Source organism: Aspergillus chevalieri, chromosome 6 (assembly GCF_016861735.1).
Source record: "Aspergillus chevalieri M1 DNA, chromosome 6, nearly complete sequence".
NCBI classification, from domain to species: domain Eukaryota; kingdom Fungi; phylum Ascomycota; class Eurotiomycetes; order Eurotiales; family Aspergillaceae; genus Aspergillus; species Aspergillus chevalieri.
In genome coordinates, this window is record NC_057367.1 from 208,935 (window position 1) to 232,389 (window position 23,455).

Genomic DNA, 23,455 nt, shown 5'->3' on the forward strand with positions numbered 1-23,455 from the left:
AAGACTTCACTTCACCAAGAGGGAGAATGGATTGATACCCACAAGGCTCCACTTAAGGCCAGTGCGGATGCCGAACCGTTTGGGTTCGCGGCAGAATATCTGACTGATTGTGACCAAACAGTTCAGCAGATAGTATTTTGAATTGCATCATAATAAGGCAACTATGTACATTGTTTGGGAATCACGAACTGACGATGGTTAGCTGGGCGTACGCGGGCCGAAACTTACTGTAGTTGGTGCCATGGGCTCAGGCGCTCGGCTTTAAAGTCTGCGACACTCAAGGAAGCGGCTATTTATTCCACCCAAGATTGCGGAGATCTGATTGGAAGAAAATGCCATCATTAAGAGTTGATCGCCGCTATCTTTCTTAGTCAAAAGTATAGCAGAAATACCAAGGCTTTCAAGGCTTGCATAAACTTGCATCAGTTGTTGAAGAAGCCTGAAACTCATTTTGAACCATTTCATATCTCTTGTCTCTTTCTTGCTCTTCTTTCACTCTCTGAAGTGCAAAATGCATGAAGAGCGCTTAATTGCAACTTGAGGTGATGGGGGAAAGTTCCAAATGTCAGACGGCTTTGCCAGAATCAGTATGGGCTGATGATGCCTATCAACAGCAGCATAGTGTTAAATTCCTTACTGGGCGAGATAATTTATATCGCTTCGGAATTCCAGGAGTCGCTCCTTTGAAGATTGCGCTATCAAGCAGCTCATGGTATCCATAGAAAAGTCAAAAACGGAGTCAGCTAGAGAACTTTTTGATGTAATATTGTAGTCAATCGAGTGAATGGGTTTACACAGCAGACATACCAGAGTTAGTATCTTCTGCTATTGCATGATCATTGTATCGAACACAGAGCTGTTGGATGTAATGTGAAATTATGCATCTTATGATTTACTTTGAACCCTCAATATGGTGATATGTTAGATCTATCCCATTTATTTTCAAGTATAGTGTTCGACTACCCGACAACAAATCTGGAGCCTCCGAGACTCTAGAATTCGGTATTGCAGGTGGTTTACTGCCAGACAACATACCCTGCCTGGCATGCCGCCTACGGCATGTATGATTAGGATGATAATCGTAGATATCAATTGATCCAGCCTTGACGGCATCATCTGGTTAGTTGCTGATGAGAATCGAGGTGATATCTGGCGGATTGATAGTTAGCCTGATTAGCGAGCTAGCGATCTCTTTAGAAGAGGCCACCACTGCCATGTGTTAGTTAGTCAAGCACTCTTTTCACTATCACGGTGGTGATTAGATAGTCAATATCATGTATTTTTTTTTTTTTTTTTTGAAAATGTCACGAGCTCAGAATAGTAGATAATAACGAAATGATATTCCTATCTAACTATTGTAGCCATCGACGAGAATATCGAATCTGAAGAGGAAAAGAAAAGAAGAAGAGTCTATTTACACAAAGAAGTCTTATATATGGTTGTGTGTGGCCTCGCTAAGCAGCTGTTTGTCTCGATTGCTTTCATGGCATTGTTTGCCATGTTGACGGTGAATGTGAATAAAGGCACTGAGCTGAGCTGAGCCGTCACAATGACTTGAATTGCTCTGCTATATAATCATTGAATATGTTGATCAATGTTGCAATGGCTTATTGGGTCTATCGGAATGTCTTCGAAACCTGACTTCTGGATTTTATTGACGTAAAAAAAAAAAAAAGGAAGATAATTAGGAATACTCATTACTTTATCTGGCTACTGGCTACTGAGTCGTTGTCCCATGAGATATTCTTAGAATTTTGCAACTTGTTGCGGCAGTCAAATCCATATGTTATTGTTATCATTATTATTGTTGTTGTTGTTGTTGTTGTTGTTGTTGACTTCCCCATGGCTGTGGGGAAGCCTTGTGGCCTTTCCGGCAGTAGTAGAAGTGATGGGGGAGACTTTGAACGTCCACAGGAGCACTCCAACTTGGCGTCTTCATGCCCGAAGCGCTCATGATACTGGGTGAGGTCTTCATGGCCTGACCGGGCAGCGAGGAGACGACCGACGGTAGCTCTGGGAAGGGATAGTTCATGGGGTCGTTTATCCAGGCCGATGGGGAGATAGCGATACTGCTGTGGCGTATTCTCAGTCCAGTATGATTGAAATCGCCGCCAGAATTCCTCCTTCAACGTCCGCCGAGCCCAGGCATATCTTGTAGGGAAAGGGTTGGTCTGCGCGGTAGACCTAGCTCCTTTCTTTGCTTGCTCATCGGCCTACTTGTTCCCTGTAATACCAGCATGCCCAGGGATCCAGCAAAGACAGTCCAGATTATCGACTCCCGATTCCTCGAACCTGAGCTACCCGCTTCAGAGCATTAAACAGGTAAATCTCGCCGGCTGACCACCCATACACGTCTCTGTTAATCTATCTTTTGGGCGAGACATACCCCGGCGACAAATGTAGGTTGGATAAATGGGCTATCGTTTCTCAAAATATGTATAGTTACGAATTGTACAACTGATAATGATTATCTTAGTATCGGGAGATGAAGGGTTTGATATTTGCTTGTCTAGTTAATAAGCAGTGAACAAGATATAGTGAGCTATAGTGAGTGATTTGCCGTGGAAGATTATGCGCACAATGCGATTACAGAAATATTGTGAGATACCCAATGCCTGGCATGAATCCCAAGCCGGTGGTGGAATACGGTTCAATAATCATGCCAATTCCCTGGATGAATTTGGGGTGTCGCGCTTTCATTTAGTTAGGCCATATTTCTCCCTCCAATGATAATTTTCTCCGAAACAGTCAGTTTCTCCTCTTTCCAGCCAATCTTTGCCAGTTCGTCGGAGGTGTAATCATATACAATATCGAATCGATAAGCCGCCCATCCCCCTCCACCCATGTCCAATACAGGAGAAATTCGACCACTGTTTCTGCCAAACTGCTCTAGATATTCGGCATTCGATGAACACCAGTCAAGAAATGAAATTGGTGACAAACTACCATCTTCAACTACTCTTGTGTGCCAATCGATTCCCTGTTGCTTGTCCGGAACAGGCCAGGAGAAGCCGGGTAGTTAATCTTGCCGACTGTTCTTAATAAACAACGAGTGCCAGCCATGAGTGTGACACATCAGCAGTTCAACCTGTCCTTCTACGCCAGCCAGTTCTTTCTCACTTGCGGTTCAGGAAGGCTGAGTTGTTGTCTGTGCATCCAGCTCTGATGAAAGGAGGAGTCAAGAATGAAGTCAGAGCGAGGTGGCCGATACCGCTGCGCTAACAATGGAACAAAATAACAGATATTTCTTCGAACAAGGCCACCAATCGTAGAATTAAACGTAGGCATGAACATGGCACAGTGATATGCATAGAAAACTGATCCACCAGGGGACGCTCAGCCAGTGGAAGATGAAGGGTCTAAGGGTGACGTGACGAAAATTATAATGGACCACTTAATTCGCATGGCATTATTGTATCTCAAACATCATTCTCTGTTAGCAGAGCTTTTCAGCATGAGTGGGGGGACCACACTGGTGTCAGACTGCAGCTTTAGGATGATTATGACCGCATTCTGCGAAAAAGGGGGGGGAGAGGCGCAATGAGGGGCTCTAGACTGAGGATCGATAGCAAAAATGCCTCACCAAAGTCATAAACGGCAGGGGCGAAAGGTGAAAGAAAATTTGGTTGAAGTTGAAGCAGCGATGGAGGGCGACTTTATAGAGCACGCACAGCGATGCCAAGCGGCAACAAGACGCTAAACCTGAACAGACACGCTATACCGTTTCCAGTAATTCGCCGTCACCCAAGACTACGGAGTACAATCGGGAGTAGGAGGACAGTAGTTGGATAAGGTCTTCTCCGCCGGTATATATATATGGCGAATTACCTCAGACTCCTCTCCAATATACGTATACAACGTTATACACATCGCTAACAACCACTCCGAAACACACGATGCGCCTCCCATACGCCCCCCTCACGCCCTCCAACCCCGAAGATGAGGAAATCTACAACCGCATCGCTGCCCGCCGCCGTCCCCGCCCCCTCATTCCCCTCGACTTGACCCTCCTTCACGCTCCTTCGCTTGCAAACGGATACAACAGTTTTGTCGGTGCTATTCGCTCGTCCACCGTGCTGGACCAAGGTCTCCTCGAGCTTGCAATTTCTCGCGTCGCGATTCTCACGAACGCTGTCTACGAATGGAATGCGCATGCCCCGCTCGCCTTGAAGGGTGGGATTAAGCCGGATGAGTTGAAGGCTGTGCGGACGGTGCCGTCTACGATCGACTCAGAGGAGGCTGTGAAGGCATTGGATGAGAGTGCGTTGTCGCCATTGCAGAGGGCGATCGTCAGGTATACGGATCAATTGACGGTGACGGTGCGGGTGGAGGATGCGGTGTTTGGGGCATTGAGAGAGGAAGGTCTTTCAGACCGGGAGGTTGTTGAGTTGACGACTGGTGTCGCTGGGTATAACTGTGTCAGTCGAATCTTGGTATCGTTGGATGTGGGCGAGAACAATGACAAGGAGATGAAGAGTGTAGATGACTTGGTGGCATCTCTATAATTATCATGTATATCTAGTCTATGTCTAATTGAAGACAACCGTCTTATGCCCATTGAGCAATACACGTCTTTCCGTCACATTCTTAACAGCCCGCGCCAACACATTGCTCTCAACCGTACTGCCCGCATGCGTCAACTCCTTCGGACTCATCGCATGGTTCACCCGCACCACGTCTTGCTCGATGATCGGCCCCTCATCCAGGTCGCTGGTCACAAAGTGCGCAGTCGCTCCGACAATCTTCACGCCGCGGTCAAAAGCCTGGTGATACGGCTTTGCGCCCTTGAAAGACGGCAAGAAGCTGTGGTGAATGTTGATGATCTTTCCAGACATCACCTCACACAACCGCGGCGAAAGCACCTGCATGTATCTTGCCAGAACGACCAAGTCCACCTTGTGTTCCTGCACCAGTTCCAACACCCGCTCCTCCTGCTCGCGCTTCGTCTCGGGAGTAACCGGCAGATGCACGAAGGGCACATTGTAGGTCGCCGCCAGCGGCGCGTAGTCGGGATGGTTCGAGACGATGACGGGCACGTCGATGCTCAATTGTCCCGTTGACTGCCGGAAGAGGAGATCGTTGAGGCAGTGGCCGATCTTGGACACCATGATGAGCACGCGCGGTTTCTGCGAGACCGGCCAGAGCTGGAAGTCCATGTTGTGCTCCTGGGCAATGGGCTCAAAGGCCTGCTTCAATTGGTCCAGGCTGTTCCTTTCTTTGTCCTTGGAGGCAGGGGCGAAATGGATGCGCAGGAAAAATCGCTTTGAGGTAGGATCGCCGAATTGCGACGAGTCGACGATGTTGAGGTCATGCTGGGTCAGAAAACCGGTCACAGCGTGCACGATGCCGGGACGGTCAGGGCACGATAGGGTCAGAATATGGTTGTCCATGTTGAATAGCAATTGTTGAGTAGCAATTGTGTTGAAGGGACAGACCGGTATATATACAGGAAGAAAAGAATGAAGGGAGAATGACTCACGGGATAATTTCGGGATTTTCGGGTGACTAATGGGCCGATTGATTGATAAGATTAGGGTAGGGCAACTTGCCCATTTAGGATGGAATACTGACTTCACGTTGACCAGGCGATATCCCCTTGAGGAGATGGCCCACCTTCCTCTCGTCCAACGATGTTCTTACCGCTCTGCTCGGGGTCTGTATCGAAAGGGCCCGTGGGGAGAACGGCGTCGACGTCTCCTCCCCATCTCGCCACATGACCTTCGCGGTCAACTTTCGCAACCACCTCACGACACTTCCGGACCATTCTCTAGGCAACACGGTCTTCCAATCCCGAGTGTACTTCCAAATACCCGTCTATGAGCTCCCAGATCTCGACTTACTGGGGAACTTGATCCACTTGCACCCGTTACAAGGGTCCGGAATAGACACCAGAAGTTTGTTAGAGATCGCAAACCAAGCCTTCCAATCCGGTGCTGGGATTCTGGCCTACGACGACGCATCTCTGCGCAGCTGGATGGCCTTTATTACTATGCAGCCGGACTATGAGTCCATGAACTTGCGCTACGGAGATACCATCGCCTCTAGCTGGCGTGATTTGAAGATCAACTCGCTGGACTGGGCCAGGTTGACAACTTTGAGCTCAACATCGGTGTTGCCGACGGGGCGTGCACCCTATTGCCAGAGACAAAGCCAGACCATTCAGCGACAGCCCCGAAGGCGCCGTGGGATGTCCGCATTTCTCTCAAGATGCAACATTTGAGCGAGACCTGCTGGTCGGTTGGTTTGCTGACAGGGTGGTGTAAATTGTACATACATCAAGATAGTATATACATATGGATGGAGTATAGAAGGATTCAAAGGAATGAATCATTTTTATCAAAACTTGATCGATTCAGAACTAGGTTTAGCGTTTACCCTTTTTTATTGTTTCTAGTAACTATACAACCTGGGCCAATACTGTATGTATTCATCGCAAAAGACCTGAGAGAAAGAGCTTTTGTGCAGAACACAATGACAACCAGGCTGTACATATGATAACAGCATAGTAGTTTCCTGTCCGCCATTTGACCAGAGAAAAGTGGGTACTTTTTAAGTGCTTCAACCGATTCAACTGGCTATAGAAATAAACTACCGTGCCTAGTTTGTGACTGCCATATTCCGGTGATTACCCACACTGTTCTGCTGGGGCAGTCTCAGGTACGCGCTGTTTTGGTGACCACTCATAAGCTCAGCAATTGGTTGTGATTTCTTCGAAGGAAAATTGTGGTCTTTTGCGCTTTCAGAAATTGAAAGTTACCCTTTGTCCAATTGTAGCATTTGTATTCATTTGGCCACTTTCTGTCAAAGGTCCTATGCCTTATAACAGCGGCCGTTTTCTATGTTCTTCACTATAGCTACATTCAGACAACTAAGACCAGTCATTTATAACGCCTCTTAACACAGAGAGGCAAGCACCTTCAATGGCTACTATATATTCTACTCGGTCTTACCAGACCTCCTCAACAAGGAAATTACATGGCAGTACTTCTAAGGGTTTCTTCATTCTTGACGCCTAATAGTTTCGCATTCTGCTTTCTTGATTTCAATGCCATTTCTCTCACATCTGCGGTTTTACCACTTTGCCATGCATACCATGCACCTCTGAAAAGTAGCGTAGCCCATTGTCGTAGAGATTCAAACGATTCGGGCCGCTCTGACATGCCTGATCTAGCATGAGGAAAGAACGACCGGCACTTCCCCCAGTTTTCGTATTGACCAATGGAAAACTCCTTGCAAAAGTTGCTAATGAATCTCTCCCGTCATTGGTCTATTTGTCCTTGTGGTTTCAACCATGCGCACATAGTCGGTTGCACTGGCCGATGCATCGTGAAGAAGCCATTTTCTCGCTAACAGATATAAATGAACAATCCGTCAACGTTGTGACATCATCTTCAAAATCGGGGCCCATAGCAGATTTAGATGTCTCTTCGTCACTGGTGTCATTCAAGAACTCCGACTCTGAACTTGATGTGTAGTCCGCTTCAGGTTGAAGCCGAATAAGGTTCTCTTGTATCCTTTGTCAGTCGAAAAAGCTCAAAAGCAAAAGCAACTCCGCTGTATATGGCTTTTCTTTTCTTTTCTTTTTTTTTTTTTGGCGAATATAGTCGAATGGCATTTGCCACGTAACCAGAATTGAGTTCTTTGCCTGCCAATCCCGGGAGAGGTAGCTTGCCTCTTTTTTCAGAAACCTTGTCGCTTCACGGTCACTCCATTGGGAGTCTCTCAGATCTTGTGACACCGAAGAGCGAGGCGCCCGACGCCGAATATAGCTAGCAGCCTGTACAATCGCTTGTGGAATGAACTCCAACATGTTCACACTAACTGTTCACCCTCTCGGTTTTCTGCTGGTTGTTCAAGCTTCCTTTGGAAAAGCTCCAGCGCCTCGGGCTGTTCCATCGGTTTTACTTTCAAAAGGTCCTTGTGATCCATCATTTTTAACGCAACCTCTCTGGTCCGACTCGTGATAATGATAGATTCATTTCGACTTCTAGGAACTTATTCCAATAGTGGTTTGTTGAGACGTTCGTTGGTCCCTTTATTGTGTCGCTAAGGACATGCGAAGGAACTCATCATCATCGACGTTATCGAGAATAACAACCCATTGTCCTCTTTTCTCGTCTCTAAACCAGTTTTCGACCAATTTTAATATATTGACTTGAGGATCCTGGCGCTGTGAGACCTTGACTTGGTCCGCTATGCCCTGCAAAATTTGCTCGAATCGGGCTGCGTTACTCGTAGGGACCCAGAAGACCCATGTCGCCGGCGATTGAGGTCGTACCCTGTGGGGTATTCGATGGCAAGTTGTGATTTCCTTCGAGTTATAAGCAATAAACCACGTACTGGTCGCTCTACACTCACCCGACACCGCCGAGGCCGATCAGCGCTATTCTCGACCCTGGCACTGGCCTTTTCTTGTGAATCCAATGAAGCAGCATGTCGCGACTGACAAAGTCCGGATTGCGCTTGAATGGAACAGTTGATAAAGGGCTGGGAGGAGTTTCCGGCTGCTCTAGGATGGGAAGCGGTGGCTAGTCAGTCGATCTGACCTTGTCCGATTCCTGAGTTACCCGGAGGCAGATGGAATTCTGCGTTTATAGAGCCCCGATTATCTCCAACCTGGAGATCACAGTTGCTGTCACCGAATGATATCGATGCCGTTCTCAGAGAACTGTATGTCCTTTGTATTTAATGCGAAGGGTCATTGTCTGACTATCAGCTGAAAGAGGGGCACGTCCTCAGCTTCACCTTCAGGTGACCCCGCAGCGCTAAGACAGATGATTGAACTAAGATTGGCGGGTGACCTACATCGAGCATTCTTGTTCCAAGTGACCAACGATGCTTCACCTATGAAGTCTGGGCTCATGTATCTTCCTCTGGGATGTTCGGATGTTCTTTCAGCCACCCTCTCAGGCGTGTCACTTAGATATCTTGGCTCATTTCAATTAACAATAGAGTACAAGTAAATTGCATGAAAAAAAAATAAAGAGATCAGAGAAAACGCGGAGTATTTACCCCGGAGTATAAAGCATCAAGCAAGCTCAGAAGGTGGTTGCTTCTGGGGCGTGCTTCCAGCAAGCTCTTGGCGCGGTTATTATTATTATTATTATTTAATCAAGTTTATTGTCCATACCGAGCCCTAGAGCTATGATAGACCATGATTCATGGACTCGAGGCCAGCAGCTATTCTACAGTCTCTTGTCCCTATAAGTTGCCGGGACAACACTCCCTTTTATAATCTTTCCGATCCTTTTCCTCGCCCCAGACCGCCTGTATGCGCAGGGCTTTTGAGCACAGTGCTCTCCTTGTGTTTTGGAGCAAGATGGGTGTGGCCTAGGCTGACTCTCAGCCTTGGGCTACCCTCCCTGCTACCCCTCTCCTGTTCTAACTGCTTCTTCCAGTGCTTCCAGTCCCCATTCGTCATCTCTTCGGGCCCTTTCTGCCGTCTGCTGTAGGTGCGCCCGGGGTAGAGCTATGCTGGCGCTGGCTAGGAGTTGTAGCAATGCCCTTGTAGCTTTGGGCTCTCCTAGGAGTCGTCCTTGTGGGTATTCTTCTGCCGTAGTGGGCCTCATAACTCCGTCTGTCTCCAGGTCCTTGTAGAGCCTGTTTCGTTGGTGTCGCCATTCCCGACATTCAAAGAGAAGATGGTGTATTGTCTCCCTTGATATACCGCATCCCTCACAGGTTGCATCCTCCCGGACCTGGATCCGATGTAGGTATGTTCCTATGGCTGCATGTCCTGACTTCAGTTGAAAATAACGGCTTGCTAGGTGTTTGGGAGCTATTGCAGCTGCTGGGTCGAGCCGCCAGTTCCTCTGTGGCCTGTATGTTCGTTGACCTTGTTGGGATCGCTGTCCAAGTTCTTTGCTGAGCCATCTCTGCCTTTGTGCTATAATGGCTTCTGTTCGGGCTCTACAGGTGAAGGCCAGGGATATCTCTCTTGGGCCTCTTCCTGGTGGCTTACTGGCTGCCTGTTTTGCTGCCTGGTCAGCTCTCTCATTCCCTTCTATTCCTGCATGTCCCGGCACCCATTGGATAGTGGTTTGGCAACCTCGGGCATGTAGTCTCTTGGCTATAGCATGTGCTTGGATCACTAATGCTTGACCTGGCCCTGGCTGGGTGTGTCGCATCCTTGCAATGGCTGCTTGGGAGTCCAACAGGATAGTGACTGGTCTTTGATCCCCCACTTTCTCTGCTAACTGGAGTGCTCGCACAACTCCCAGAAGCTCTGCATCAAAGACCTCATATCCCTTGCCTAATGGGAACCCCCGGGTCTTCCATGTTCCTCCCGGTTCTCGCCAAGCAATCCCTGCCCCACTTTTGCCATTCTCTAATCTTGATCCATCTGACCAGATTGCTAGCTCTGGAGGGAGAGATTGCGCTGCTACTAGGGCCTCTGGACCTGGTAGCATCTCTATTTGGCCTGGGAACTGGCTACTGGTTGTCTGTGTTGTGCTCTCAAAGCCCCCAGATGGGTCCACTGGTAGAATATTGGCTAGTTGTCGAGCAAGGTGTTGTCCCAGGGACCATCGGCCTCGGTTGTTTCTCTCAGCCCATTGTCGGTTCCCTGGGGTCTGTTCCCCAGGTTGGGTGTGCTGATCCCCTTCCCGGAAGCTCACTGGGAGGATCTCCTTAGCTGGGTGGTTCTCCGGTAAGCTGAGCAGCCGGGTAGTGTATTTCAATTGTCGGGCCTCCAGTAGGGCCTCTGCTGGTGCCAGGCCCGCTTCGCGGACCAGTGGCCCTACAGGAGTGGATTTCAACATGCCGGTGATTGCACGGGCCTGTCGATTGATCATGAGCTGTATACCCACTAGCCGATCCTTCTGGCCCTGCCACCAGAGCTCTGCTCCGTACAGGGCTACTGATTGCACTGCTGCTACTTGAACCTGACGAGCTAGCCCTGGGGCAAGTCCATGACTCTGGCATAGGCGTTGTACTCTGTTTTCTGCAGCCCGTGCCTTGCGCATACAGGTCTGATAGTGGGCTTTGAGATTCAGCCCAGAATCAAGCCAGACACCAAGCCATCGCGTTGCCTCTAAGTTGAAGGGCACACAGTGGCCATCTACCTCCACTCGTGCTCGTTGAATCTGATCTTTCAGTTCCCGGCCCCGTTTGCGAGTAAGTAGGACTGCTTCTGTTTTCCCTGCATCAAACTGGACCACATTACCATGCCCCCACTCAATGGCCACCTTGGCAGCTTCTTGCAGCTTCTTGCAGACCTCTCTAACTGAATATCCTGGAGCGAGCAGGCCTATGTCGTCTGCAAATGAGAGACACTGGATACCATTCACTCTCCTCTCAATTGCATCAAATACACCGCTGAGGTAGATAATGAAGAGAATTGGTGACACTGGCGAGCCCTGTGGCACCCCTGAGTTAACTGGGTGTGCTGGGCACTGTGTGTTGTCAATCTGTAGCTGTACCCATCTGTCGGTCAAGAAGGACTGTACCCATCGGATCAGATCCCCATCTAGGTTGAATTCAATCAGTCGGGCTATCAGTCGGCTTGGGTTCACATGGTCGAATGCTCCCTTCACGTCAAGGAATAGTGCTCCCATAAGTTGTTGGAGTTTCCAGGCTTCATGGGTGTTCTGTATCAGACATGCCACTGCGTCAATTGCACTCCGTTGCTTGCGACTTCCCATCTGTCCTGGGTGTAGTACTCCCATAGTCTCACAGTGGTAGGCAATAGCATCTGCCGCTATCTTTTCAACCACCTTCCCTAGGCAGTTTAGTAAGCTAATCACCCGGTAGGCCTTCACAGCTGTGTAGTCTGGTTTATTAGGTTTCCTTAACAGAATACCCTTCGCTACCTTCCATACTGGTGGATGTAGACCCAACCGGAAACATTGTCGGGCCAGAGCAACAATTCTAGGGCTGTCCCATTCCCACAAGAGCCGGAGGGCTCGAAAATTCAAACGATCGATTCCTGGAGCCTTCTGTACTGCCTGGTGAAACAGAGCATGTCTCACTATTTCTTCATCCACCTGACTATGCCAGGACCCTTGGGAGATCTCAACTTCCTGGCTATCTCCTGGTACCTGGGGGAAGGCTGTTTCCCGAATTAGGGCCTCCTTTTCCTCAAGGGAGCTGGCTAGCTGCCCCTGGGGTCCATGCAGGGTTGGCGTAGTTGTAGCTGTTCTGGGCTTTGTGTATTTCAGAGCTTGCCAGCATCTCACTGTGTCCACAGAGCCAGGGTGGGTAGTTGTCCCTTCCAGGAAGGTTTCCCAGCAGGTGCGTTTCGCTCGTCGGATGGCTCGATAGTAGTTATTTCGGACCTCTCTCAATTCTGTTGTAGAGATCTCTTGACCCTGCCATGCCCGTCTTGCCTGACTGTAGGTCCTACGGGCCTCTTTAATCTCCGTTCCCCACCAGCGTTTTGATAGTGGAGTCACCCGTAGTTGTTTTGCATGTCGATTTAATACTGCTGTCAGGGCCTCCTGGATCCATGTGGCTTCCCCAGCTAGGTCTTCTGATGAGCAAGAGTCCCCCAAACAGGGTCTAGATTCTGTTCTTGCTTGCCAATCCCCCTGGCTTCTTCCAGGGCTTGTGGGTTGGCTTGAAGCGTCTGGATCTGCCACCCTGTTACATCCTGTGAGGGCGTTGTGGGTATTCGCTCCAGAGAGGTCCATTCCATGACTATCAGTTCATGATCTGAACCAGTTGGGTGTTCTTGGTCAATCACCCATGTTTCCAGAGGCCCCATACTAACCGTGGTTAGAGCCAAGTCGATAATTGAGATCCCTGGAGTTCTTTTCGGTCGAGTGGAAACTCCTAGCTCATTGTTGATGTAGAGACCTGCTTCGTCTATCAAGTTCTCTAGCGGTCTGGCGTTCACACGGGCTCTTGCTAGAGGGTTCCATAGTGGGCTATGGGCGTTGAAATCTCCCACAAGCAGGCATCTTCCCTCAAGGACTTGGTCCCATTGCACATCCTCTAGTGCTCTTCTCTGTCTCTCATTCCCCCATGCCAACAATGGCCGATTCCTAACCAATTGTCGTAGCAGTTGATTATCCTGGTTCTTCGTGCTTTTTCCCGGGCCCGATTTAACTCCCATACATCCATTACCATGCCATACATCCATTACCATGAGGTATGGGTGATCAAGGAGATCTGTTCGGGCCTCCACAATCATTTCATTCAATATATCCCGCCGGATTGCTACTGCCACTCGCCGGTCTCGAAGAGATCCTGCTTCTGGCCAATATATCTGATATCCTCCATGTCGGAACTCCATATCAATATATGGTTCCTGTAGGCATGCTAGACCCACCCCTAGCTCCAGTCCTGCCTCCAAAGCCGCAACAGTGACTGCATAAGTCTTGCGGCAATTATGTTGGAGTAGTCGCATTAGTGGGCCATTGACTGCCCTGGGGTGTCAGTGCCCCTCATCTCAGTGTCCTCTTGGCCTGTTGTCAGGCTGGGCCCCAGATATCGCTGGGTCTGGGGGCTGTTAGGAGCTGAGCTGCTCCGTGGTCGTGATTGGTGCTGGTTTCGGTTGACCACACTGAAAGCGAATCCTGGTGAGCTCAGAATAGCTGGTTCCACACTGGTCATTTGCTGAGGTCTCTCAGCCAGTTGGGATATGTCCTTAGACTCCACAGTTCTCTTTCTCAGTTCCTTCCTCACTGCTCGCTTGGCTGGGCAATTCCCTACTGTTGCGGGGTGTGGGCCTCCACAGGTGCCACATTTGGCCGGGATGTGTTTACAGGCGGTTCCTGGTTTGGCTGGGCAGTCTACCACCCGGCAGACATGTTCAGTGCCCTCATGGGGCCCCGCGCATATAAAGCAGCACGGTGGGTGGCCACCACAGGCCTTGAAGCTTCGGTGGCCTAGCTTGCAGCACCTGGGGCAGACTGTATCCACTCCTGTTTCCCAGTATTGCTCCGTCTTATATCGGGACCCCCCAAAGCGAATGCCGTTGATAAGAAGCCTTCGAGCCTCCTCTAGTGAGCCAACTGTAATAACAATAGTTGAGCACTTTTGGTTGCTGGTGTGTAGCTCTTTTGAGCTCCGGAGCCATGTTGGGTTCCTCTTCAGCTGGTATTCAGTCCCCAGCTCAATCTCTTCACGGGCCAGAGCCAGGCCACAGGTGAGATAACGTTTAATTGGGACCCCATGGACCTTGACACGGTACCATTGCTCAGGTAGCTCGACCGATATCACTGCTGGATCCGCCTGCCGAGCTGCAGTGACCAATAGGTCTTTATAGTCAGGTAGGAGCATAGAGCCTAGGGTACCTTTCTCCAAAAGGATTGTGATCGCTCCAGTGTTGGTATATCCTGCGTCCACTACCCGGATGAATGCTGGGAAGTGTGCCTTTGCTACTGCTCGGTTGATGGCCAGAATGATATCCTCTCTCTCTGATCTTGGGGCAGCCTTGCTGTGACGGCTCAGCTCAGTGCCTTCATGAACATTCATTGTCAACATGGCAAACAATGCCATGAAAGCAATTGAGACAAACAGCTGCTTAGCGAGGCCACACACAACCATATATAAGACTTCTTTGTGTAAATAGACTCTTCTTTCTTTTCTTTTCCTCTTCAGATTCGATATTCTCGTTGATGGCTACAATAGTCTAGATAGGAACTCAGTTCGTTATTATCTACTATTCCGAGCTCGTGACACTTGCCTCCCTCCCGGCGAAATAGGAATCTCCGTGCCTCTTTGGGGGTGTCTTTGGCTGGCTTAAGCTTGGTTGGGTCAGGCTGGCTAACTGCAGCAACTGCTTGGATTTGCCGGTTCTTCTGCTTCTTTTTGGTGACCTCCTGCCATTCCTGCCCTCCAGGTCTAGTGGAAAGCAGCGTAGCTAGGTCTGCAAATGTGGGTTGTTGCCTTGACTTTTGGCTTGTTGCTTCCCTTATCTTGGGGACCTTGCTGCTATTGTGTTGGTTCATTTGGCTTGATTGGGCATTGGTTGTTGTTGGTGTGTCTTGCTTCATTGGTTTGATTCGTTGGATAGTGTTCTGGGCTTCTGTGAGCTCTGTGCGAAGCTTGCTAACTTCCAGTTCCAGCTTTGTGACCCGCTCTAGATAGAGTCCTCCATGAACCTGCTGTTCTGCTCTCCAGTTGGACAGCTCCTCTGCTAGGTGTGCCTGTACCTGTTCCTGGACCATTTGAAACATTTCTTGTTGTTGGTTCTGGGCTGCTTCCAAAGCACCCACCAACACCTGGGCGTGTTTGCTCACATCTAGTAAAGAGGTTTGATGCTTTGGCCTTCCAATCAATGTCTTTTGTAGACTCTTTCGTTGCCTGATTCCGCTTCTGGCCTCACTGGCCCGGCTGGGGGCCCGGCTGGGGGCCCGGCTGGATCCTCTGATTTGCCAGTGTTCCTGGCCCTCATTTTCATCCATGCTCGCACTCTCCATGCTACCTTCATTGAATTCAGGTTGCATCATGTTTCCAGATCGCCAACGGATTGGCGTTGGGGTGACTGGCATATCTTCTGTTTCCGCGAACTGGGAGGCCACGTTGTCCACTCCGGGGGGTGACGCGTGCGATATACCACCACCACAGAGTTCCTGTGCCTCCATGGTGGTTTATAGGTGCCTAGAGGCCCCTATCGGTCAAATGACGCGTGAAAAAGACGTGTTTTCCTTGGGTGCTGATTTTGGTGTTCCAGGCGCCAAGCTTTTTAACGAGTACTTCGGCCTACTTGTCAGCGGCGACCCCAAGGTGAAAAGACCACGGTTTTTAATCCAAACACCACGCACAAGCGTGTCTTTTCCGCCGTCACCCAGAGTTACTCCGTACAATAGCTGTCATGTCCCGCCGCTGGAATGATGTATGACATAATCAACCGATCAACCAATCAGCATACTAATATCTGAGAGGGTAGGTGGCATCGACTCGTAAAGCGGGTCCCGCCACGCGCAAGTCACCTGACCATGTGGAATTTGTTTATACCGCTAGTAAGTAAAATATTTAAATACCTGTAAGAGGGAGCTCTCGAGCTAGATCAAGGTAAGATCTATCTTAAATAGTCCTTAACTATTTGACAGCTACTTATAAAGTACTTACTAACTGCTTTATCTTTCTAGCTCATCCCAAGTTAGTCTCCAACGAGTTGCTACAGCTAATTCACATGAGCAATATCAAAATACAGAGCTACAGAACCTGGAGGAGGAATAATTGTTTTGCAAATATTTATTAACTAATTTAAATTATAATCAATGCTTAAGCAGTAATCTCAAGTCTGTTTTAAAGCACTCATATTAGCCAGCATCGTAGTTGGCAATAGGTATGGTAAAAGCTCTGAAATTTAAATAACGGTAAGAATATTACACAATGAAGTTACGTGTGGCGCTTGCGTGCACGAGCCATATTCCACACGCCTGACTGGCCTTGGCACGCTAGTGCGTGGCGTTAGCTTTTAGCGTGTCGAACCCAACTACTTTCTGCTAATATCACATGCTCACATTCCTTGGCGGCAACGGCGGCGGCGGTAGTATATTCCGTACGTCTTCCTTTCCAAACCATGCATCTCTAATGATCATCTTGTCCTCATCTTACTACATCCTATTCCCTGCCAAGTCCTTTCCCGATTGACTTGAAATAGTTCTGAATAGAAAACTAACACATGTTGCTTGCCTGTATGTGTAACAAGGCCGTCAGCAACCCCTCTTTGCACAGTATAGTTTGTCAGGCAGGTGCATGTCTCGCCCTTATTAGGCAGGTGCAATCCTTGTTTTCGTCAGGCAGGTGCAATTCTTGTCCTCATCAGGCAGGTGCACTTCTAGTCCTTATCTTACAATGGCCGCTGCCATCACCAGCTGGGTGCTCAACCCAATCCAATCTTTCACAATGTCTCGACCACGTACTCGCAAATTATGGTGCGCTGTCCCTGGCAATCTTAGGCGGCCATTCTCTATAGAGTGTGTTGCAGACCAAGACGATATTGAGACACTCATGAAGAAGATTTGGGACCATGCACCAGCACGCGCCAAGAAAGATGCATCTGACTATGGCGATCTCATCCTCTACAGCCCTGTGGTGCAACTCAATCATGAAGAGGAGTTCAGGATTGATGATGGTGAATTCCTACATCCACGCCGAATGATCACGTCCAACCCACTCTTCCCCGAAAGCAAGGATTCAGATGTGGATATTGTTGTTGTTGTTGTTGTGATGAGTGGAGGTGCCACTCCACAGAAGTGCTCGGAATCACAAAATGGTGAGAATATCCCATTCTTAATGATATTTTCATGCTTATAACTTACATTTGTATATGATAGTGAATCTATCTCCGGGACGGCCCATCACAGAGGATCCTCATGTATGTCCTCGAGAGCATACAGTGTCAGAACTTGCAGCCATTTTGGATGAAGTGAACATAGTCCATGTGCGTGGAACTCCAGCCAGCGGGAAAACATATCTCTCTGAACTTCTGAGGCACCACTATCGCAAAGAGGGAAGAAGGGTTTCCTTGATCAAAAAATGGGAAGGTCTCAATTTTAAGAATCCTTGGGGCAGTCTTGTCAAGCTTGTTGAGAAATGGAATGAAGAACTAGATGGTGCCCCCACCACTAGTTTCACCACAACTTCATCAAAATCCAAACATGACCCCTCTTGGGTCTTGATGTCGAACACTGTTATTCTCGTGGATGAGGCACAGGTGACCTACAGTGATGATGTGCTCTGGAACACAATCCTCAAACAGAGACAGTCATCTCTTTTTGGTTATAATTTTCGACTATGTCTTTTCTGCTCTTACGGCAGTCCAGAAGCAGGCCCAGATCAAACATTCTTCACTCCAGTCAGGCTTTCTAACCAACAATGCATCTCATTGACACCACAAAGCCGGCAAGGCTCACCAACTATTGGTTTATTTTATGACAAAGAAGAGTTCAAGGATGTTGTTTCACGGTCAATTCCACATGAATATCGAAAAAATTCCACTTCTGATGAAGTCGCCCCAAAAAAGTTCACTTTTGATGAAGTCGCCCAGGACTACATATTTGCATTATCAAATGGCCATCCCGGAGCAGTTGAATCCATACTCAACGCACTTTTCCTAGTACGTACCAAATATGATTTCAAATAATTCTGGGGTCCTTTGGGTCTTCCCATTAGTGGGGCATGTTGAGAAGCTTGGTCTGAGCAAAGAAACTAACAGTTTTAGACCTATCACCATGACATCAAGCATGGACATATTAGGACCTTGACAGAAGATCATGTCATCTGGTTCCTGGAGGACACTGCCACAGTCTTTTCAAAACTAAGCACGCAGCCAGTTAATCGCTCTTTCCCTCGTATGGAGAGATTTACAGGCGGAATTTCGAACATATTGAACACGATTACGGAGAAAGGAAGTGTTCCATTTGATTTCAATGATGCAGATATCAGGTCCTGTTATCAGAATGGTTGGATTCACCGGGTAGCTCTAGATGGTGATGATGTTGCAGTTCTCCCATCGCGCTTACATGAAAAGTAATTCTCCTCACATCCCCCTGTTGTTGATCTGATCTGACCATCTTAGATACATCGAATATTGGATTGGCAAAAAGTCAATACCCCTGCCTGCCAGATTTGACTCACTACCAAAATTATGCAAAGAGATTCTCCGCGAATTCTCCATCACAAATTTAAGGCATTCAGCTGAGGGCAAAAAAATGTCAAGTGCGTCACAACCCAGACCTATGGAAGCCCAATACCAGGATGAATTCTACAGTGGATTTGTCCATACAGCAGGACGAGGTGTACCGATATCCAGTGAATGGTCAAGGACCAAGGATGGTCGAGTGGATTTCTATATCCCTGAAAAGAAATGGGCGATTGAATTGTTGAGAGATCATGGAGAAGTTGATGAACATATCTCTCGATTCAAGGCAGGCGGAAAGTATCATCCCTGGCTGGAGGAGAAGATGATCAAAGATTGGATCATAATCAACTGTGCGACTTCTTTACCAACCAAAGGTGTGTTCTTACTCAGTAGCTGTGGTTTATTCCACTAACAACTTGACAGAGTTCTCTGAGCCTAAGCTGTGGCACGCTGTGTTCATCAATGATTATTCTGAATTACAGCTGTATAACCATCAGAAAGCTCTTATTATGTCTGTACATCTACATAATTGAGAATCAGCAGGGATGATATGGCTATTACACTGCTTACTTGCGTCTGCCATTAATTGTGGTAGTTACCTTTGTTAGCTGTAGCCAACTTCTCGATTATCAAGCAATCAGATGAATTCACTTGGTTTCCTTTGTCTTACCCCTGTGGTTTCTTCTTCTTTTTCCTCTTCAAAGCCGATATTCTCGTCTTATGGCTACCAGCCTACCTAGTTTAGATTGAGAATGCTATTTCGTTTTATCTATTAGACTAAGCCCATGACAAGCAGGAAAATACTCTTAGAGTCACAGATGAGTCGATAAATGAGAAGAGAGATTTATAGACATGTATCTGGAAAAGGTTTTTTATGGACACTATTGACAAGGCGCATATTAGACTGCGACACGATCTGCAAAATATCCAAATTATACATATCCAAATCCGCATGGATTCCTTGCTCATGGTCTTCGAGATCTAGCTGGTTAAGTATCGCTGGTTTCAGACTTTGGATTTCACCATTCTTCAATTGGTTCTTGTCCCTCGGATGAAGTGGACAGGCCTGGAATCAAGTGATTATTCCAATTGCAACTCATTGACTACTGGTCGAAACTGATAGCGATGCGGACATAACGCATCCAATGGAAACTTGACATCGGAGAGGCTGCGGGCGTGGAGTCGCGTCCAGATGACTTAATATCATCGGTAACCGAGACAAGGATCCAACAGGAACGAACCAGGTTGTAGTCACTTCGCAGTCCACGATTCGATTGTCACTTAGCAGGTGGCCATTTGCAAGCTCGGCATCTAAGAGATGTTGGTTGTAACGTATAAAAGAAGCCGTTTAAAGTGAATAGCTACGTCTCTATATTTCTGTAGTCTGAATGTTAACATTTTATCTCCAATGGCCTCATCCATATTGCTATGATGTCGAACCCTCGCCACCCGATCATTATCCCCAACCGCTTTTGTAACTCCTACTCCGTAAAACCACGATCACAATGGAGACTCTTCTACCCCCTCCTAGACTACTTCATCTCTTCACCCTCCGCTGTAATATCGAGCAGCCACTGGACATCGGTCAGGTATCATCCGGTCGCCGGCGCTGGGTCCGGATTGTCGGGGGCAGTGTCAGTGGCAATATCACTGGCGAGGTAATTGGTGGGGAGGATTCTATGTAATGCCCCGCTCTGGATTTGAAGCCGTAAAGTTGCTTATGGTCAGGACGGAGGCGGAAAAACTCACAACGCATGTGAATGCACGGTATTTGGTTAAGAGTAATGATGGAGCACATTTGGAAATTCGGTACGTTTTCCAGATAGAGCGGAATTAAAGCCGCATGACAGAAGGGCTGAGTAGTAGTACCGAGGGAACTCGCTCCGGCCCCCTTGAAGTGCTGCAGAGGTTGATGGAAGGCAAACCGGTCCATCACAGCCAGTACTGGTTCCATCTGCATATCAAAGTCGAGACAGGATGTGACCGGTACAAATGGATGAACGACAGGGTCATTGTTGGACGGGCTTTGAGGATCAAAGACGAGGTTTGTTACGATGCGTACTTCCTAGAGAATACGCCCGGGTTTGAGTGATCATCGTTTGAAATGTATAGTACAGGTTATTGTACATGAGTGCGCAGAAACTCAAGCAGATTCACATATCCTCCAATCTTAGTCTGTTCTGCCAATACCTCGTCCGCGACGCGATTCGCCCAGTGATACTCTGAATGGGACGCGCGCAGCTCCACCAGCCGTTGTTGTAACCATTCACGTGCGACGGGGTCGGCCGTGTCAACCACAGCCATTAATAGAGGCCAATGTAAGCGTCGCAGCAGTCGCGGATCCCAGCTGTATTGTTTCTGGGCAATTTCCATAATATGTCCCAGCGCTTGTCGTTGGAAAGGGGATGGTGGCGTGTCGATACACAGTACACGGCGGTGGAATAGGACTTCACCGTAGAAATTGGCCACGGCCATGAGGATCGTGTTCATGGTGCGATAGGCGGTATGCCCGCGGGCCATTTTGGCTGTGATGAAGAGATCAGAGTATCTCTTGTCACTCGTTAGATGAAGTACATGGAGGACGGATTAACGAAGGGTGACTCACATTTCGAATGGCCATCATCTCTTGAAAAAGAGATTCAGATGTCGTGCCAGGTACCACTGCGTTACCCATGGCTAGCCTCCATATAACATGCCGTAAGACCATGCCAACGTGGATCAATTCCAGTCCGCGGTAGTTCTCATTGTCATCCATCACCTCTTGCTCCGGATATTGATCACCCCAGAAACATCGACCCCAGAGACGCGCGCACTGATACAGGTGGTCCGGTTGCAATGCTGCATTCCCCGACTGCAAAATGTAGTCATATAGTGACTCTGTTGCGCCCATCGGTTGGGCACTTATATCCACGTATAGCATCCACAGAAGCATCTGAATCGGAACGAAAGAAATATCCTGAGTCGTTGGACCAGGCTCTTCAGTGTCCATCAAGGAAAACACGTTTCCCACGTTGCGGTTCTGGAACAACTCCGGATGAGTCTCGAGCAAGGATCGCACACCTTGCAGATGTAGCTGCAAATGGCGCACATGGTGTCCGAATTGACATTCATACATGACCATCAGGAACATGGTCACGAAAATCGTTTCCAACTCTCCGTGCGAAATGTGTCGTCGCGGCGTCTCCAGCGTTTGCCGGAACTCCTTGACCGCTAATCCATAGTGATGTCGTGCGTGGTCCTCTGCTGTTGGGCGGCCTGGTGAGCGAACCTCCAGCCCATTGCGATGCATGTCACTCGCCGAGAGCGCCAATATCATCCGCATAATCACCTTGCTCGTGGCCGCAGGCCCCTGGTATAGATAACAGAAGCTGCTCCATTGCCAGGCCTTCATGTAGTAGAATACAAGCGACGATGATGGAAAGTACTGAAAATACTTCTGGTCCTGCTTGGACAGCACCAAAGAGTTGGCACATGCGACCTCCGGCGTCGACACGGAGGGATAGATGGGAGTCGGATAGGAATAGGGAGGGAGAAACGGCAAGGTGGCCGGGAGCGAGGTCGGCTGTCCAGGCGACGCTGATGCAGCAGAGCGCTCCCACAACAGCGCCAAATCCCCAAAATTCAAACTGATTTCGTCCTGTTGCGATGGCGGCCGAGGGGCTGGCTGCAGGTCTCGCACCTGGACGGAACGGCCTCGCTTCACCGGCACTCCCCATTCACAATGGAGGCGCAGACTGGAGCATCGCTGGCAAACAGGGTGTTCCTCTCCACATTTCACCTTTCGACGACGGCAGGTACTGCAGCCTGGATTGTTGAGTGTCAGAGCGCATTCATTTCTGCGAGGTCAACTTAAGGAGACCTACCATTCTTGGAGCGAGGGGCGTTCCGTCCCGACATATATCGATCGACGGCTAGGCGCGGTCAACCATCCAGCGCGCAGACATGAGTGTGACAAGTCCAGAAGGGAATTGGGCCCGGGCAAATTCCAGATTCACCGGAAATCAGGCGAGAAAAAGAAAGACGGAGAAGGAGAGATTAAGCTAGCTGTCGGGAAACCATTCGGAGAACGGCGGAGCTTATATAAGCCGATATTGGAACCCTGGCCGAGGCTATGACTGGGCCCGACCAAACATGCTGTTTTTATGCATTTTGACGACGAGGCTTGGCTTGAATTGAGTTGAGCCTGTGTCAAGGACGCTTTTCGGTAGGCCAAAGAACCGATTTGAGCTTTCGGGACGTGTCGATCGAGCGTTTTGCTGGATTATGCTTGGATGGACAACCGGATATATCATCAGGGAGTGTGGAATACCCCTGGTAGTCTCGATCAATAGCCGTCTTTGTCTTCCTGGGGTATGATATCTCCGACGGCCTCAGAATCCCCGGACCAGCCTGTCACACCATGCGGGGTTACGGCATGACTTTATGACCATCAATACCGCACGTACTCTCATTCCTCACTGTGCTTCAAGTATTTGACCATAGCGTATCCTGTTGCGTTTATTACCGCCTTGCAGTCCATGTCGTAGCCTTCCGATCTGGGACAGGGAGGACCGGAAAACATTGTGGCTAACGCCAGTCATTCGGGAACAGCAACCCTCATTACATATCGATTATTCATCAGTTAGAGAATACGCTATTAAAGTCCTCGGTGCACATTCCTCTCTGCCAGAAAGGGCTCTGGAGTTCCTAGCATATCAGTCGTTGAATGCAAACAGGTCAGTCTCGAGAGACGCTTTCTGGGCTTTGGAGAAGCAATCCTTCCTCCCAGCGAAGGTTTTGGGAATTCTAGCAACTTATCCAAAGGATGATAATGCATATTTCGAGTCGCTTGCTTGGGATCTGCTTTGGAAATACGCAAGCTATTCTACTCCGGAACTGAAAATGGAGACACTGCGACTTATTTACCGAATAGGCCTG

At 48.7% G+C, this 23,455-nt stretch overlaps 6 protein-coding genes across 6 annotated transcripts; 3 read left to right on the forward strand and 3 right to left on the reverse strand.

Moving 5' to 3' along the window:
* Positions 1-1,801: 1,801 nt before the first annotated feature.
* Positions 1,802-2,032, reverse strand: ACHE_60072A (uncharacterized protein; the record flags this gene model as incomplete). Its single annotated transcript, XM_043281206.1, has 1 exon — positions 1,802-2,032. One exon carries the CDS (start codon positions 2,030-2,032, stop codon positions 1,802-1,804), a length of 231 nt encoding a protein of 76 aa, XP_043138708.1.
* A 1,864-nt stretch (positions 2,033-3,896) lies between these two features.
* Positions 3,897-4,505, forward strand: ACHE_60074S (carboxymuconolactone decarboxylase family protein; the record flags this gene model as incomplete). The annotated part of the gene is made up of 1 exon (XM_043281207.1): positions 3,897-4,505. The coding sequence occupies one exon, from the start codon at positions 3,897-3,899 to the stop codon at positions 4,503-4,505; it is 609 nt and encodes a 202-aa protein (XP_043138709.1).
* A 24-nt stretch (positions 4,506-4,529) lies between these two features.
* Positions 4,530-5,390, reverse strand: ACHE_60073A (formyltetrahydrofolate deformylase; the record flags this gene model as incomplete). The annotated part of the gene is made up of 1 exon (XM_043281208.1): positions 4,530-5,390. One exon carries the CDS (start codon positions 5,388-5,390, stop codon positions 4,530-4,532), a length of 861 nt encoding a protein of 286 aa, XP_043138710.1.
* A 323-nt stretch (positions 5,391-5,713) lies between these two features.
* On the forward strand, positions 5,714-6,220 carry ACHE_60075S (uncharacterized protein; the record flags this gene model as incomplete). Its single annotated transcript, XM_043281210.1, has 1 exon — positions 5,714-6,220. The coding sequence occupies one exon, from the start codon at positions 5,714-5,716 to the stop codon at positions 6,218-6,220; it is 507 nt and encodes a 168-aa protein (XP_043138711.1).
* A 10,529-nt stretch (positions 6,221-16,749) lies between these two features.
* Positions 16,750-19,071, forward strand: ACHE_60076S (crinkler effector domain-containing protein; the record flags this gene model as incomplete). The annotated part of the gene is made up of 5 exons (XM_043281211.1): positions 16,750-17,170; positions 17,232-18,013; positions 18,119-18,426; positions 18,476-18,912; positions 18,962-19,071. 5 exons carry the CDS (start codon positions 16,750-16,752, stop codon positions 19,069-19,071), a joined length of 2,058 nt encoding a protein of 685 aa, XP_043138712.1.
* Positions 19,072-20,656: 1,585 nt separating this feature from the next.
* ACHE_60077A (uncharacterized protein) lies at positions 20,657-22,435 on the reverse strand (the record flags this gene model as incomplete). Its single annotated transcript, XM_043281212.1, has 3 exons — positions 20,657-21,088; positions 21,144-22,342; positions 22,402-22,435. 3 exons carry the CDS (start codon positions 22,433-22,435, stop codon positions 20,657-20,659), a joined length of 1,665 nt encoding a protein of 554 aa, XP_043138713.1.
* Positions 22,436-23,455: the final 1,020 nt, after the last annotated feature.